Source organism: Vipera ursinii (genome assembly GCF_947247035.1).
Source record: "Vipera ursinii genome assembly, chromosome: 2".
Lineage (NCBI taxonomy): Eukaryota > Metazoa > Chordata > Lepidosauria > Squamata > Viperidae > Vipera > Vipera ursinii.
Genome location: NC_139513.1, coordinates 120,440,610 through 120,457,117, shown reverse-complemented (window position 1 = coordinate 120,457,117; position 16,508 = coordinate 120,440,610). Strand labels below are relative to the sequence as shown.

The window sequence follows — 16,508 nt, the reverse complement described above, 5'->3', positions numbered from 1 at the left end:
CTTGGGAGACCAAAGGCGGATTTAAAAAGTCCACTTAAAGAAACGTATTTATTTCTATCAACAGAATTTTGCTTCTTGATCAGGATTTCTGGGATTTTTTAAAAAAACTATACCAGGCTCTGTGGCCTGAAAAACAAAATCTCTAGCCTAAGGGACACATTTGCCTTTGATTTTTTTTAAACATGTTTAACAATTCTGGAAACATGTATAGGGAGAAAGTTCCATTTGGTTTGGCTTGTTAAATTCCAAAAGAAAATGGTGTTTACAGTCAGTCCTCGACTTATGACCACAATTGAACACAAGGTTGTTATTGCTAAGTAAGGCAGTTGTTAAGTGGGTTTTGCCCGATTTTACAACCTTTTTGCCACAGTTGTTAAGCAAATCACTGCAGTTATTAAATGAAACATGCTTTCCTTAAGCAAATATGACCCCCCCCCCTTGACTTTGCTTGTCAGAAGCCAGCTGGGAAGTCTACAAATGATGATCACATGACCCCATGACAGTACAACTGTCATAAATACATGCCAGTTGCCCAGTGCCCAAATTTTGTTCACATGATCATGGGGATGTTTTAACAGTCATAGGTATAAAAACCACTCATAGGTTACTTTTTTTGATGCCATTGTAACTTCGAGCGGTCACTAAAAGAATAGTTGGACTACCTATGTTAGAGAAGAAAATAGAACGACTGTGACTGGGTGCACACATTATCCTAGGCCACAGGTCTGCAACCCGCGGCTCCAGAGCCGCATGCGGCTCTTTCAGCCGTCTCCTGCGGCTTCCAGTCCTCTGCCATGTGCAGTCCAAAAAAAAAAAAAAGTGGGACTAAAAAAGTTCAACCAATCAATTCAAATATGCAGGGTAGGTGCATATCTCACCTTGGCTCCACTCTTCAGTCAAACCCTGTTCTGCGCATGCGCGCATGTACGCGCATGTGCACACATTTTTTGTGGCTCCCAGTTTTTCCTTTTGTGAGGGAACCGGTTCCGAGTGGCTCTTTCACTGTTTCAGGTTGCTGACCCCTGTCCTAGCCCATAGTGTAATTTGGTTTCATAAATTCTTCAACTGTTTTATGAGTCGGCATGATGTACAACCCCAGCCAGTTTTTATTTAAAGCACAGGTAGTCCTTGAGTTATGACCACAACTAAGCCCAAAATTTATGTTGCCAAGTGAAATATTTGTTAAGTGAGTTTGGCCCATTTTACGATTTTTCTTGCCAGAGTTGTTAAGTGAATCATTGCATTTGTTAAATTAGTAACATGGTTGTTAAATGAATCTGGCTTCCCCCATTGACTTTGCTTGTCAGAAGGTCGCAAAAGCTGATCACATGACCCCGGGACATGGCAACCGTCATCAATATGAACCCGTTGCCAAGCATCTGAATTTTGATCACGTGACCATGGGGATGCTGCAATGGTCGTAAGTGTGAAAAACAGTCATAAGTCACTTTTTTCAGTGCTGTTGTAACTTTGAATGGTCACTAAATGGTTATATGTCGAGGACTACCTGTACGTGTGAACTAAGTCTGCACAAACAATTAGTAGACTTTTGACTACACAAGTATTATATCTACAGTTATAAACTTTAGCATGTAGTTTACAGAGCCAGTGGCGAATGCTGGCTAATACTGATTTAGGGATTGACTATATCAAAGATAGGCAACTCTTATTTTAGCCTTCAAAGAATATTACTGAGATTCAGAAGGTAAACTGTCTGATTTCTAATTCTTCATTGCTTTAATCAAGAGATAGCTGAAGTGGCTGGACAAAAGAGGATTAGGTCCTCCTATAAACTTTTCCGTTTCCCCTAATCGGTTTAAGCCTTCAACATCCACCCATACCAGAACTGTGTAATAATACACCTTGTCCACCTCTGACAATTCATAAGCTACTCTCTTTTGTATAGTTATCATGTTTTAAGAAAGTCTTTTATAAGGCTGCAAATTTAATTCATTGTAGGTCTCCAGGGTAAGATCGGTCACTCACAGAATCATTCTGTTGTGATGCAATGCTTGACCCCCATCTCTGTTTTTAAGGGCAATTTCCCATGGTGGTGTGTCTGCTTTGACACCCAGTGTTTCATTTTGGACTGCAAAATAGGCAATAGGAAAGAAGATGGTGGAGGTATTTAATCAGCAGGAGCTGCTATCTGGATGATGGCGCTGGCCAGATGGGAATGGCACGCGAGTGAGGAGAGCTGCTGCGTATTTTTCGTGATCTGGGTAATCTTTCCTGTGGTGTTCTCCTTTTTTACTGTCGGTTTTCATTCCTAGGGTTTACACCTGGTGCCAAAGAGCTTTTCAAGCAGGAGAACTACATGGCCCTTTACCGTCTGCCTTCCGATGAGATGGTGAAAGAAGTGATGCTTGGGAAGCTCTCCTTCGTCACCAAGAGGAGGCCGCCTTTGAGTCACATGATCAGCCTTTTTGTGAAAGACACCACAACCAGTAAGACTGTGAGACTGATAACTGCTGTGTCCGGCCTCTGGGATTTCAATGTTGACAGGCAGCCTCTGTAGTTAATTCAAAGATTTAAGGTGTCCGCTTGGATTTATGGCAAAATGCCAGGAGGAAGAAACGTTGCTATTCCAGTCACATCACAAAATGAAGATTAACTAACTTTTCTTGACTGATGCTTTAAGATGCAAGTTAGGGGTCCTGGGTGTAATTCCAGCCGAGAACTAGAATATTAGGATTTTTCCAAATATCCCACTTCAATTTATTTTCTGTTAGTTCCGTTTGCCTTTTATTTTAAAGAATTGAGTGTATATTCCACACTTGCCCAGACGGCATGTAAGCTCTGTAAAAAGCTAAATAGGTTTGGAAAGCAGAATTGATTTTTATTACAATTATTTTAATGCTTAAAAGCTAGTTGGACTTAACAACTATATTAAAAACAGTGCATTTTGATTACCTTCCAGCATCACCAAGGGACAGTTCTCTAACCTCTTGGCACAGTGCAGCTGTATTGGAACAGCAAATCCAGAATTTCCTGCCAGCAGAGCTGTGCTGGCTAAGAATTGTAGTCTGGTTGCAGCTAAAGGCCCCATGCTGGGAATGGCTGGTTTCTGGAGGAAGGCAGGGAACAATAGGACTTCCAATTAAAATGAATCTTCTTTTTCAATACACAAGTGTGTTAAGAAATGAGGACATCTTTGCCCTGTTTTTCTTTATTATTTTTTATTGCTTTTTGATTAATAAAAAAGCGCTTTAACAAAAAAAGTAAAATATAACAAAACAAAAAGCACAGTGTGACAAAGCCTTTTAACAGTAAACTATGACAGTTCTATATACTTATCTAATGCAAATGTTATTCAAGTGCACGTATCTATTTCTAATACAAAGCTTTGCCCTGCTTTGAGACCCAATACTGGGAAGAGATAGGACAGATGAGGGATGACTATCGGTCCCAGGGGGCAGCCATTATTTGCCATAGAGGTATCCTGTATCTGGCACTGAACAGGTTAGAGGTTTTGCCTCAAGGGAATGTTGCCTATAGATGTTGCCTTTACACATTTTATTGTATATTGCATATACAATTATTGTATATTGCATATATATATTGCATAAGTCCCTGAGTGTGGAAAAAATGATGGGCACTTTGTCAGTAGCACTAACATAACGCGAGTCAGCATAAGGAAACAAAACATAATTGTCCAGGAAAGCTGGGGTTGCCCTGCTGTGGCTCCTGACAGGCTGGGAATCTCCTGTGATAATCAGATGACAGACAGTGGGTTATTTTTAGGGCCTGTTCTGTTCAGTCACCACCATGTTGTCCTTTTGTTCAGTGCAAGAAGATGCTTGTGGTTGATGTGAAAGCTGTAAAATAAATGAGCCTGTCAGCAAGCCACCTCCAGGCTTGCTATGTAGGTCCAATTTTCTCTCCTAGGCACAGAGCAGATGCTTTCCCATGGGACTGCTGACATCATCCTGGAGGCTTGCACAGATTTCTGGGATGGCTCGGATATCTACCCACTTTCTGGTTCTGACAGGTAGACAGACTGCTCTCTAGGCCTATCAGAGACACTGGCTTTGTAATACAGGTTGCTGGAGCAATGGCTTCTTGGGATGAATGCTTGGCGCCAGGGATTTTTCCCCTCACTCTGAAGAGTACTCATGGCGTTGTCAAACAGGTTCTGCTTCCAGAGCTCAATTTCCCTACTGAGGAAAATATATTTATTTAGAAGAAACCATCTCCCTTACAGAGGAACTCTGGGTGGTGTACAAATAAAATGTTAAAAAATAAAAATGGAATATAAAAAGGTAAAATAAAATAGAGGCAAGGATAGTTAAAACTCAACACTAGTGTCCTGGCGACTCAGTGGTTAAGTGCAGTATTGCAAGCAAGCTCTGCCCACAGCCTGGAGTTCGATCCTGACTGGGATCAAGGTTGACTCAGATTTCCATCCTTCTGAGGTCAGTAAATTGAGGACCCAGATTGTTGGGGGCAATGTGCAAATAATGCTTCAACATTGTAAACTGCCCAGAGAGTGCTGTAAAGGGCTATGGGGCGGTATATAAGACTAAATACTATTGTTATATTAAAACATTCATTAAAAGGTAGGCGGAGGGCCTTCAGGGTGCTAACCGGCCCCACAGCTGCATCTCCTCTGTGAGCCCCAGGCAAGATGGCAGAGCCTGGTCTTTAGACATTGTTGAAAAGTGAGAAGAGTGGTGGGCCCACCTCATCTCTGCAAGGTGGGGGAGAATGTTCCAAAGGGGAAACAAAAATTTATACCTATGTTTTATCAAAAACCTGTTGGCAATATTGTAGAACTATGACTGATTATGCATGTAAAGAGTACCTCTAATGTTAGGGAGAGGGCTGCCTCTGAACGCCTCTGAATTTTATATGCTGTCCAGATCTGCATTTTTTGCAGCTTGTCAGTCCACACTCATCAATGGAGGTTGAATTGTCTTGTCAAGCACCCTTATTGTGACCTGTCTGGAGCTAAGCTGTTTTTTTACAGTCTTTTCTAGTATTTCAGGCTGCAACTTTAAAAGCCCAAATGCCCATTTATAGAAGGCCAGCAACAACAAAAAAAATTGCATGATGATGATAATGGTGCTCATCATCATTATCATCATTATTATACTTTTATTCCACCCACCCACCCCTCTCTCTCTCTTTCTCTCTCACTGTCTTCCTCTCTGCAGGAGGAATGTTTTTTTTATAGCAACAGCCCTGTGAGTTGGCGGAGAGAGACTGGTCCAAAGTCAGCTAGCTGGATTTCAGGCCTACAGTGGGATTAGAACTCACCACCTCCTGGTTTCTAGGCCAGCACCTTGATCACTAGGCCAAACCTCATTAATTAACTGTAGCTCCTCCCAGGATGTTCCATTCCACCCAAGAAAGCAGAACTCTTGAAACAGGCATTTTCACAAAAGGAACTTTTAGTAGGAGTTAGTGACAGTAGGGAAGTCATCCCGCCCCCCGCCAGCAGAATGGCAAGCCCCAGACAAGAGCACATATCCAGGGAAAACAAGGATTTGGGGACCTGACACCAATTCTTTTATACACACACACACACACACACTTTTTTATTCTCCCTTCCAGCAGCCTGACAGCATTTTCATTCCTCACTAGGCTGTTTTAATTTCCTTGACCCCAAAACTATTAAAAGGGTGAGACTGAAGTAATATTTTTCAAGGAAATCCAGTATTTCATCCATTGCTAATGTAAACACAAGGGTTTCTTATGCAACAACTAACAACAACAACAGTGATGAAGGGTAGGGTGAATTTTTTTCTAAGGGCTTTTGTCTTCTGTTTTCTCAGGAAGAAAGTGCTGGATTTCTACCAGCGTGCCTGCCTTTCGGGTTATTGTTCTGCCTTCTCCTACAAGCCCATGCACTGTGCCTTGTCTTCCCTCCTGAATGGCAAATGCATAGAACTGGTGCAGGTTCCTGGGCAAAATGCCATCTTCACCTCTTGTGATCTTCCAGGGACCACACCTATCAAGCAAAGCAGCCGCAGAAATAGCTGGAGCTCAGATGGTATGTGCTTCACCACCATAGTTGGGATTTGATGCAGAAAGAGAAGCTGATCTAGATTCACCATAGCTTTTAAAAGATGTTGCAGGGAGGAAAAGAGTAGAGTAGAGTAGAGTAGAGTAGAGTAGAGTAGAGTAGAGTAGAGTAGAGTAGAGTAGAATAGAATAGAATAGAATAGAAGAATAGAATAGAATAGAATAGAATAGAATAGAAGAATAGAATAGAATAGAATAGAATAGAATAGAATAGAATAGAATAGAATAGAATAGAATAGAATAGAATAGAATAGAGCAGAGCTGGAAGGGATCTTGGAGGTCTTCTAGTCCAGCCCCTGCTCAAGCAGGAAACCCTATACCATTTCAGACAAATGGCTGTCCAATCTCTTCTTTAAAACTTCCAGTGTGGGAGCATTCCCAACTTCTGGAGGCAGGTTGTTCCACTGATTTGAGGGGAATGATGCAATTTAAAAATACAGACAGTCAGGTGATTGTCACCTTCAATTACAGTTTTTTTTACAAAATGCCAGTCAAAGTGCTCTTAATGGTGAATGCAAAATTACTTGGGCTGCAAAAGATATTGTCTCATTGAGAATTCTCTGTTTAAATAAAGTTTATTTCTTATAAGAAGGCATTGTAATTGCACAAAGATCTCATTACTCTTGGATTCATTTTTCCCCCCCTGGTTCAAGGTCCTTTCCTGGTCACCCTCTGCTCTGGCAGTTGTGAAAGAATTCTGCTTACCTAAACTCTTGATGTGTGCGGTTTTTAATAATACTTTTATTGAAATTTAAAAATATAAAGATAAAGGCTAATATAGACTAAGGGAAATATAAAAAAAAGAAAAAGTGCTAAGAGGGGGAAAAAAACCTTGATGTTTGGACAAGCTGCCCTGTCATCGGAAAAAAGGATTAATTTGATCCAGCCTCAGTCTTGCTGCTTTTAGCTTGGCAAGTTCCTCAAGGATCTTCTTTTTAGCTGATTGTAAAGAACTAATTTAGACATCCCAGTTAGCACAAGAGAAGAAAAGTGGAATAACAGTGATCTCTTCCAAGTCCAGTTCCCTTACTTTCTGCCGATGGGGCTATTTGCTAAAAAGCTATTGATCGTCCAAACCTTGCCCCTAGCTTTTAAAAATGTTCTGGGATTTGGGTGTTCTGTTGATAGCTTTGCACATACCTTTTCGGTCACTGGTTTTTTTATAACTGATTAGCCTTTTTTTCTTCTTCCTTTTTCTTTCCCTCTTTCACTGCACACGTGAACGTGTTGCACTGGGATCTTTTGGTCGTGGCTGATCATACTTCCTTCTTGATCCTTTGACTGGATGCCTTGGATGTTCTCTGGTGCCTGTCCCTGTCTCGGCCTGCCTTCTCGGCTGCATGTATCTCCCTGGCGTATCTGCCGCTGTGCATTTGCTTTTGTTCGCATGCCCAAAGAAGGGATCGGGGAAGTGATGGAGAAGGAGGACTGTATCCAGGCTTTGAGTGGCCAGATCTTCATGGGCATGGTCTCCTCCCAGTATCAGGCCCGATCAGATGTCGTCCGCCTCATTGAGGGACTAGTCAATGCTTGCATTCGTTTTGTCTATTTCTCCCTGGAAGATGAGCTGAAGAGTAAGGTAAGCAATTTCTTTGCTTTTTACATCACTTTTTAGCATGCATTCCTCCTGTGGCAGCCAGGTCAAGGACCCAGTGGTCCTGTTCATCCTGGGACTGATTCTGAACGAATGTTACCCTTTTTTCTTCCTTTGATATGTTTATTGTATGTTAGCATTGATAGTCTTCATGATAGCTAATCTTTTAAAATTTGAAATACTTTCTCCTCCCACTTCTTTTTCCTATAAATACCACAATTGATAATTTAGTAATGGAATTGTTAGCAAAATGAAAATTGTTGTGCAAAGTGCTTCTTGAGTTATCAAGAACCTGCACAGGCAAAAGCGTACTGAGAATAGTAAGAGTCACACAGTAACCACACAGATACACTGAGTTGTGATAACCAGAAAAATACTTTACTAGTAGGTGTAAAAACAAAAACACAATCCGAATAAACAGTCCAGGTCATACACAGATAAGCAACAGCAACAGTCCAGGGAGTATCCAAAATACAATGTCTGAAGGTCAAGTACACAGTTCCTAAGCTTTAACACAGTAGTAAACCAAAAGCAAAAACAATGAGAGCAAAGAGAGAGAGAGAGAGAAGCCATGTTCCTAGCTCCCTCTTATGGCCGTTGGAAAAACTTACACACCCATTGGCCAATTAGCACCTTAAAGTTATAACATCATGGTTTATATATTTCCAACCCAACCAGGTAGGCTATAACCATATGCCTAACAGGAATGTTGTTCAGTTTGTGATCATGGTCAATTTTCCCAAAGTATGTTGTTGTTATCGGAAAGATGTGTATTAAGGAAGAATCTCACTAAATGCTCATTAGGCTTATTTTAATATATATTACTGTAATAGTAAATTTGACATAGTAAATCTAGATAGGCTTGTGCGTCCAAAAATGGGAATATACTCATTTTGTCCCCAAAATAGAAGTTTATTAATTTATTTATTTATTAATTTAATTTGTATACCGCCCTTCTCCCGAAGGACTCAGGGCGGTGAACAGGGCAATACATATTAAAAACAAGATACAAAAATTAAAAGCGATTAAACAAACAATGCCCATGAATAAATTAGTACACATTAAAAAATTAAAAACAGATTTATAAAACCCAACCCCATCCCATCAGGCCAGGCCAGCTTGTTCAAAAAGGTAGGTTTTGAGATCGCGCCGGAAGGAGCGGAGGTCAGGCACCATCCGGAGCTCGGCCGGAAGATGGTTCCATAAATCTGGCGCGCCCACAGAGAACGCCCTCCCCCTGGGGGCCACCAGTTGACATTCTTTGACCGGTGGCACCCTGAGGAAGCCCTCTCTGTGGGAGCGTACTGGGTGGAGGGAAGTTGACGCCGGTCGCAAGTTTCCTTCTAGTAGAGCCAAAGTACATTTGGAAATACGTACACATTTTTAGAACATACATAGTTTTTAATGTACCACTGATGACTTTTTATCAAAATAACCGGAAAGGTTTTTGATCAAAATAAATTCTGAATACCTTGTAATATGTGATCTTGAAATTGAATTATGGATTGTAGACCCAGATCACTGCTTTGATTTCATTTTCTCTCTAACCTCTTGCCTTCCATCTTTGGACAGCATATATTAATTAATTAATTAATTTTTTGCAGGTTTTTGCTGAGAAGATGGGTCTCGAGACTGGTTGGAATTGCCATATATCTCTAACTCCCAATGGAGATGTGTCTGGTTCTGAAATCCCTCCCTCCAGCCCCAGTCAAGCAGGCTCCTTACGTGAGGACCTTCCTCAAGGTGAGTGGAAAATAGCTTGGCAGGATTTGCAGAGGGTGGGTAGAACACTGGCTGCAACAAAGGGGTCTGATTTGTTGAAGCAAATTCTAATACGCGGTAAAGGGCAACAACCTTTCTTAGTTCCTCAATACTGTACAAATACCTTAAGAACTGAAAAGCCAGTCAAATGGACTTGGGGGGTGGGGCACTGTTTAATCGCAAGTACCATCTATGTGGGCTCATGCCTTGAAGAACTTTAAAAGTAATCATCTTCAATTGTCTGAGATGCTTAATCATCCAGATCACGATTGTCCCAAAGGCGCTTTTCCAGAAGGCAAGAAGAACTGAAAAAAGCTTGGGTGAGAAGCAAAATGTTCTCAAAGGAAAAAAAACACCAAGAAAGTCCAGTCCACTTGTCTTTTTGGAAAAGCACCTTTGGGGCAATAACCTTGAATTCTACCTAAAAGCCTGCCGATAACTAGCGCAGCTCACAAAGTACAACAACAAGGAGACCTAACCCTATCACCGGGGTGGTGGGGTTCAAATATGTGAACAACCGGTTCTCTGTGTGGATGCCGCTTCCAGAAATCCATTCTGGGCCTGGGCAACAAAAAATTAGCTACCGGTTCGGCCGAAGTGGTGCGAACCGGCTGAATCCCACCACTGACTATGACTAAGATTAAAACTAACTCTAGTTTCTTTTAATTGGCAATGGGAGTTTCACATGTATTTTATGTGGTCCAAGAAGAAGTCTGAAGAAAAACCTATAACTGCCCCTTTCCTTAGAGCACCTCTAAGAATCTATTCCTAGATTCCAAGGAGACCTATCCCTAACCCTAAAACCCTAGCTTTAGTATCATTGGGAGTGGGAATTTCCCAGGTGTTTTACAGTGGTTCCCAAAGATGTATTCATAATTAGCCTCCTCTGCTGCATTCTGAATTAGCTGTAGCTTCTAGAATCCAAAGACAGCTCTGTGTAGAGCATGTTGCGGTAATTAAGGGGTGGGTGGGAAAGAACAGGCACGAGTGACTATGGATAGGGCTTCCAAATCCTGGAACGGTACACAAAATAGCTTGGAGTCGTGGCTGCCACATATCTTCAAGCAGAAGTCATGAGTGTAGGAGTGCCCTCAAACTGCACACCTGTCTGGGGAACACAATTCATTCAGAAGCAAAGATGGAAAATCTTTGGATCTAGAAAGCAATCTTCACCCCCATCATCCTACCCCCATTCTGGTCCTGTTATAAATCATGCATAAGCACAGTCAATAGAGTTACAGGGTTGTGCCAAGATCTGAAATCTGACTGGAAGAGATCCAGGTAAGCAGTTTTTTCCAGAGACCGCTGGAGCTGTAGCCCAAGCACTTTCTCAACAACCTTTCCCAAGAAGGAAAATTAGAGACAGATCAGAAATTGAGCAGAAATGTTGGATCAGATGAAGGCTTCTTGAGGAGTCAGTTGGCCATCTCCTACTAAAGGACAGACAGAATGGTCCCTTAGACAAGGCTGCTATAGTCATCTCTAGGGAGGCCTTGACTATCAGGGAAGGATATGAATCTATGAGTAAGTCACCACGTTCTCAGCTTTGAGAATCCAGTTCCCTTCCTTGGGACCAAAAGGCTCAAACTGTTCACCAGACCAGACTCCCAGCAACTTAGCATCACCTGTGTAGCTGGAATTCAGCTCAGAGTGAATATGGCACTTTTATCTGACAAATTCCTCAAAGGTTCCCATGGGGGTCCTTCTTTCGAGCCATCCATCCCTAGGAGGGACCAAGTCATCTTAAACAGGGCCACTAGATGGCAATCCATGGATGCAATAAGTGCAAAAATGCAGTTGTGTCTTTCTGCTCTTATTGCTACAATGTGGCTCAGTGGGTTAGGACACTGAGCTTGTTGATCAGAAGGTTGGCAGTTTGGCGGGTCGAATCCCGAGTGCTGCATAACAGAGTGAGCGCCTGTTACTTGTCCCAGCTTCTGCCAACCTAGGAGTTTGAAAGCACGTAAAAATGCAAGTAGAAAAATAGGGACCACTACGGTGGGAAGGTAACAGCGTTCTGTGCGCCTTTGTCGTCTAGTCATGCCAGCCACATGACCACGGAGACGTCCTCGGACAAGCGCTGGCTCTTCGGCTTTGAAACGGAGATGAGCACCAGTCCCTAGAGTTGGAAACGACTAGCACGCATGTGCGGGGGAACCTTTACCTTTAATCTTTATTAAAAACTGCCAACAATTTGTCAGATTCGCTCTTCATTGTATGTTGGACCTCAGTTATCTGGGTTAATATTCCACTATGTGGGCACCACAGCAGAAAAAATCTGCTGCCTAGAGTAGCCAAAAGTAGCTCCCTAGATGGTGGTACCTATATAACATACCCATTCTGTTGGATCCAGTGGGACCAGTCTATGAAATTGGGAAAAGACAGCCCCTCAGATAACCTGGTCTCAGGCAGTGTAGGGCTTTAAAAGTCAACACCAGCAGCTTGAATTGGACCTAGAAAGAAACTGGCAACAGTGCAGCTCACACAGCAGAGATGTAATGTGCGCTGTACCAGAAACACACATAACTGCTTGCACTTTTTACACTAGCTGAAGTTGCTGGATAATTTTCAAAAGCAACCCTTATGTAGAGCATATTGCAATAGTCCATTTAGGAAGTGGCCAGGGCATGAATGACCTTGACCTACCCTCTTGATCCAGCAACAGGTGCAACTGGAGCTCAATACAAAGTTGCGCAAAGGTCCTCCTAGCTACATTTAGAGTACACCCAGATCCTGCGTAGTGTCTGTTTTGGGCAGTGGAACGCCATTCAGTACCAAAGATGATGCAGTCCGAGAACCAGAGGGCCCCAAACCCCAAAGCCACTCCCGCCATTGAGTTCCATTGAAATCTGTTGTTCCCCATCCAGATCTCCCCTTCCCAAGAGTAATCTGCCGTCTGTCTTCCACTATATCTTCCTTTGCCCGTCACCACTGAGATATTACTGCCTGCTTCCCCCCTTGTTGAACCAGCACTCCTCCCAAACTTGCCATCTCTCACCCGAGTCCATGGATCCCATCCAGAACGCAGACATAAAGCAAACCTGCCCTATCCAGCTACCTGTCTTTTCACTATGGAGTTCTACCAACCATCCATCAGGAAGCATCTGTGCTTTTAAGCTTTTCTACTTGATACACTTCCTTAGTGGCAATTAGATGTAGCTAAAACCTGGCTGACTATGAGCTAATGCTTTTGACGCTGACTAAGATGAGTTATTTAAGACACCTTTTATTTTAGGAACATTGAGTGGGATTTGTCAGCTGATGTAACACAGAAAATCAGAATTTGCACTTCTAGGCTGTCACAGTGCCTTGTGGGGAAATGTTGGGAGGGGTGCCCGACATTAGAGATTCATGAAGAGCTGTTATAGCGGTCTTCTGTTTTCATGTCCTTGTCCTCTCTGTCCTCAGTCTCCCGAGAAGATGCGGAGGGGATTCTGTTGATGGAGGAGGAAGGCCACTCGGATCTCATTAGCTTCCAGCCAACAGACAGTGACATCCCCAGTTTCCTGGAGGATTGCAACAGGGTACGATTGACGTTTCCTTCCTGGCCAGAGTAGATTCTCAGCAATTGTTGCAGCTTTGGGTGCTTGCATATTCTTATGCTTAATAAGTATAGGGAGGAAGTGGGAAAGTGTCGAGAAGGAAGCTCGGCTTAATTTAATGTGACTTAAAAAAATATGTATATATATATATAGTGTATGTTACCTAATATAACTGTCAATGCTGCTAACATCGGATCTTCTTGCTTTGACAATATATGAAGATGCAGCCATTTCCCCCTTGTGTGTTACTTTTAGAGTTAGAATTAGATAATGCTGGGGGGGGGAGAGGAAGAATGTGTATGGGAATTAGTTAGACATAACAACATTGTAGTAGAGTGTTTTTCAAAGTTGTTTGAAATAAGAGATGCTAAGAAATGTGTTGCAGAACTGGAGGGAAGGTCTGCATTTCAAACTAATTGGAGAATGTGATTTACAGTTGCAAGAAAAAGTATGTGAACCCTTTGGGATTATGTGGAGTTTTGCATGAATTGGCCGTAAAATGCGCTCTAAACGTCATGTAAGTCACAACAATAGAAAAACACAGTCTGCTTAAAATAATACTACACAAACATTAGCTGTTGTCATGAACATAAGATGGAAACATTCACAGTGCAGGGTGGAAAAAGTATGTGAACCTTTGGACTTAATAACTGGTTGACCCTCCTTTGGCAGCAATAACCTCAACCAAACGTTTCCTGTAGTTGCAGATCAGACCTGCACCACGATCTGGAGTAATTTTGGACCACTCCTCTTCACAAAACTGTTTCAGTGTAGCAATATTCTTGGGATGTCTGGTGTGAATTGCTCTCATAAGGTCATGCCACAGCATTTCAATCGGGTTGAGGTCAGGACTCTGACTGGGCCACTCCAGAAGGCGTATTCTGTTCTGTTGAAGCCATTGTTTTGTTGAATTACTTGTATGCTTTGGGTCATTGTCCTGTTGCATCACCCATCCTCTGCGGAGCTTCAGTTGGCGGACAGATGGTCGTACGTTTTCCTGCAAAATGTCCTGATAAACTCTGGAATTCATTTTCCCATCAATGACAACAATCCGTCCAGGCCCTGAGGCAGCAAAGAAGCCCCAAACCATGATGCTCCCTCTGCCATGTTTTACAGTGGGGATGAGGTTTTGATGTTCGTGTGCTGTGCCTTTTTTTCTCCACACATAGTGTTGTGTGTTTTTCCCAAACAACTCAATTTTGGTTTCATCTGTCCACAGTATATTTTGCCAGTAGTGCTGTGGAACATCCAGGTGCTCTTTTGCAATCTTCAAACGTGCTGCAATATTTTTTTGGGACAACAATGGCTTCCTCCGTGGTGTCCTCCCATGCACTCCATTCTTGTTTAATTTTTTCCTTATTGTAGATGTGTCAACAAAAATGTTAGCATGTGCCAGAGATTTCTGTAGGTCTTTAGCTGACACTCTAGGATTCTTCTTTACCTCATTAAGCATTATGCGCTGTGCTCTTGCAGTCATTTTTACAGGACGACCACGCCTAGGGAGAGTAGCAACAGTACTAAACTTTCTCCATTTGTAGACTGTCTTACCGTGGACACATGAACATCAGGGCTTTTGGAGATACTTTTGTAACCCTTTCCAGCTTCACGCAAGTCAACAATTCTTGATCGTAGGTCTTCTGAGAGCTCTTTTCTGCGAGGCATGGTTCACATCAGACAGTGCTTCTTGAGACCAGTAAACCCAAAACAGGTGTGTGTTTTTAAAGGGCAGGACAGCTGTCAGCAACACATCCAATATCATCACACTGATTGGAGTCAAGGTTGGCTCATTCCTGGCTCCAATTAGCTCTTGGAGAAGTCATTAGGCTAGGGGTTCACATACTTTTTCCACCCTGCACTGTGAATGTTTACATGTTATGTTCAATTAAAACATGACAACAGCTAATGTTTGTGTAGTATTATTTTAAGCAGACTGTGTTTTTCTATTGTTGTGACATACATGACGTTTAGAGCGCATTTTATGGCCAATTCATGCAAAACTCCACGTAATCCCAAAGGGTTCACATACTTTTTCTTGCAACTGTATGACTGTTAATTAGAGGAGGGAATTGTGCTTTGATACTATGTGTTTAGGGCAGGAGAATTCAGGTTTTGGCTTTGACCATGTACATGCCGATGCCATGCTACTTGAATAAAGATTCTTTAAGGTAAACAATGCCTCAAAGGTCTTTGAAGAGTTTCATCTGTCGGAACCATGACATTAACACATTGCTTCCTCAAATTCCCATGGATGTATTAGCATATGTAATGGGAGATTAGAGTACATTATGTCACCTTTTGTACAATATCTCAGTAGCAGAAGCCCAGGTGTACCAGTGAAGTTCAAAGGATATAATTATCTGATGCAAGGAGGTGATGCCTGCCGGCTGCAGAATGTACCTGTGCAACTCTTTTGGCACTAAGAACTCTACTTTGCCTCTCTGAATGTAGAGTCAAGACAAAGCAGGCAGGGCAAAGGCAAAAAGGTAGAATTGATTGACTTAATGAAATTTAATTCAGTGCAATTAATACAGCGGCTCTTTCTGTGTTTAACAATATAGTTAATGATACCTCATACTCCTTTTTGTCACATTAGAAATTACAGTGCAGCATCACTGTACATCCACTTTTGGAGGATTTCCAGACACTGCAGCGAAGGAGGGGTGTTTTCCCCCTTCTGAAAATTATGCCTTGAAAAAAGGAGAGTAAAAGTTATTTCACTGGCTTAGAGGAAAAAAAATAGCTACCTGAGTCTTGGAAAGAAAACTTGTAATTATTCACATATTCACCTGAATATATCTACAGTAATTTCTCATTATTTCCAGCAGTTATTTTCTGTGAAGTCCTCATGAATGGGGATAGAGTAAGCATCTCAGAAGAGGCCCTGCCTAGTTCTATGGAAAGTAAAGGCAGGAGATGGGGTAAATCCTTTCAGACTTTCAAGATTCTTTTAATATAATCTTATGGTTATAGTAAGCATTAGGTGGTATTAGTATTCGGTTTCCTATCTGGATTACCTCAAAAGCTTGACAGGGCCAGAATCTAGAAAAAAATAGATCTAGATCTTTGTAATTTATGCAAGGAAAATATTTTATTAGCAAAGAACCTCTTAATGAATATTAAGACCCAGTTTGGAACCAGGCTAGAAAAAGTGGGAAACTGGGAGTTCTAGTCTCACCTTAGCCATGAAAGCCAGCTGGGTGACCTTGGGCCGGTCACTCTCTCTCAGCCCAATCCACCTTACAGGATTATTGTTGTGGGGAAAATAGGAGGAGGAAGGAGTATTAGGTATCTTTGACACCTTGAGTTATTTATTAAAAATAATAAAAGCGGGACGTGAATTAATTGATTGATTGATTGATTGATGGATTGTTGTAAGTTGCATCACTGGAGTCTTTTTGCAAGAGATTCCAACTTGATCTGGTTTGTAATTCCTAGATTATTGGATATTAGATTACTGGATGTTAGAACTGGATTATATTGCACTGAATTTGGGACATCTTGATTGATAAGGGCAGAGAGTGGCTTGCTTACATGGATTGAGAACAAGCAACAGATCAGTTGCAATAAAAATACTTCTGGGTAAG

The 16,508-nt window shown here is 41.9% G+C and overlaps 1 protein-coding gene across 1 annotated transcript in view; it reads left to right on the top strand.

Moving 5' to 3' along the window:
* The window catches only part of TMEM94 (transmembrane protein 94), a 98,072-nt gene that overhangs the window by 62,803 nt on the left and 18,761 nt on the right, over window positions 1-16,508 (top strand). The window contains exons 16-21 of the mRNA XM_083351373.1: window positions 2,274-2,447; window positions 3,889-3,991; window positions 5,778-5,995; window positions 7,425-7,606; window positions 9,226-9,364; window positions 12,791-12,906. Of these exons, the coding sequence (XP_083207499.1) occupies window positions 2,274-2,447; window positions 3,889-3,991; window positions 5,778-5,995; window positions 7,425-7,606; window positions 9,226-9,364; window positions 12,791-12,906 (932 nt within the window). The remainder of the gene's footprint in view (window positions 1-2,273; window positions 2,448-3,888; window positions 3,992-5,777; window positions 5,996-7,424; window positions 7,607-9,225; window positions 9,365-12,790; window positions 12,907-16,508) is intronic.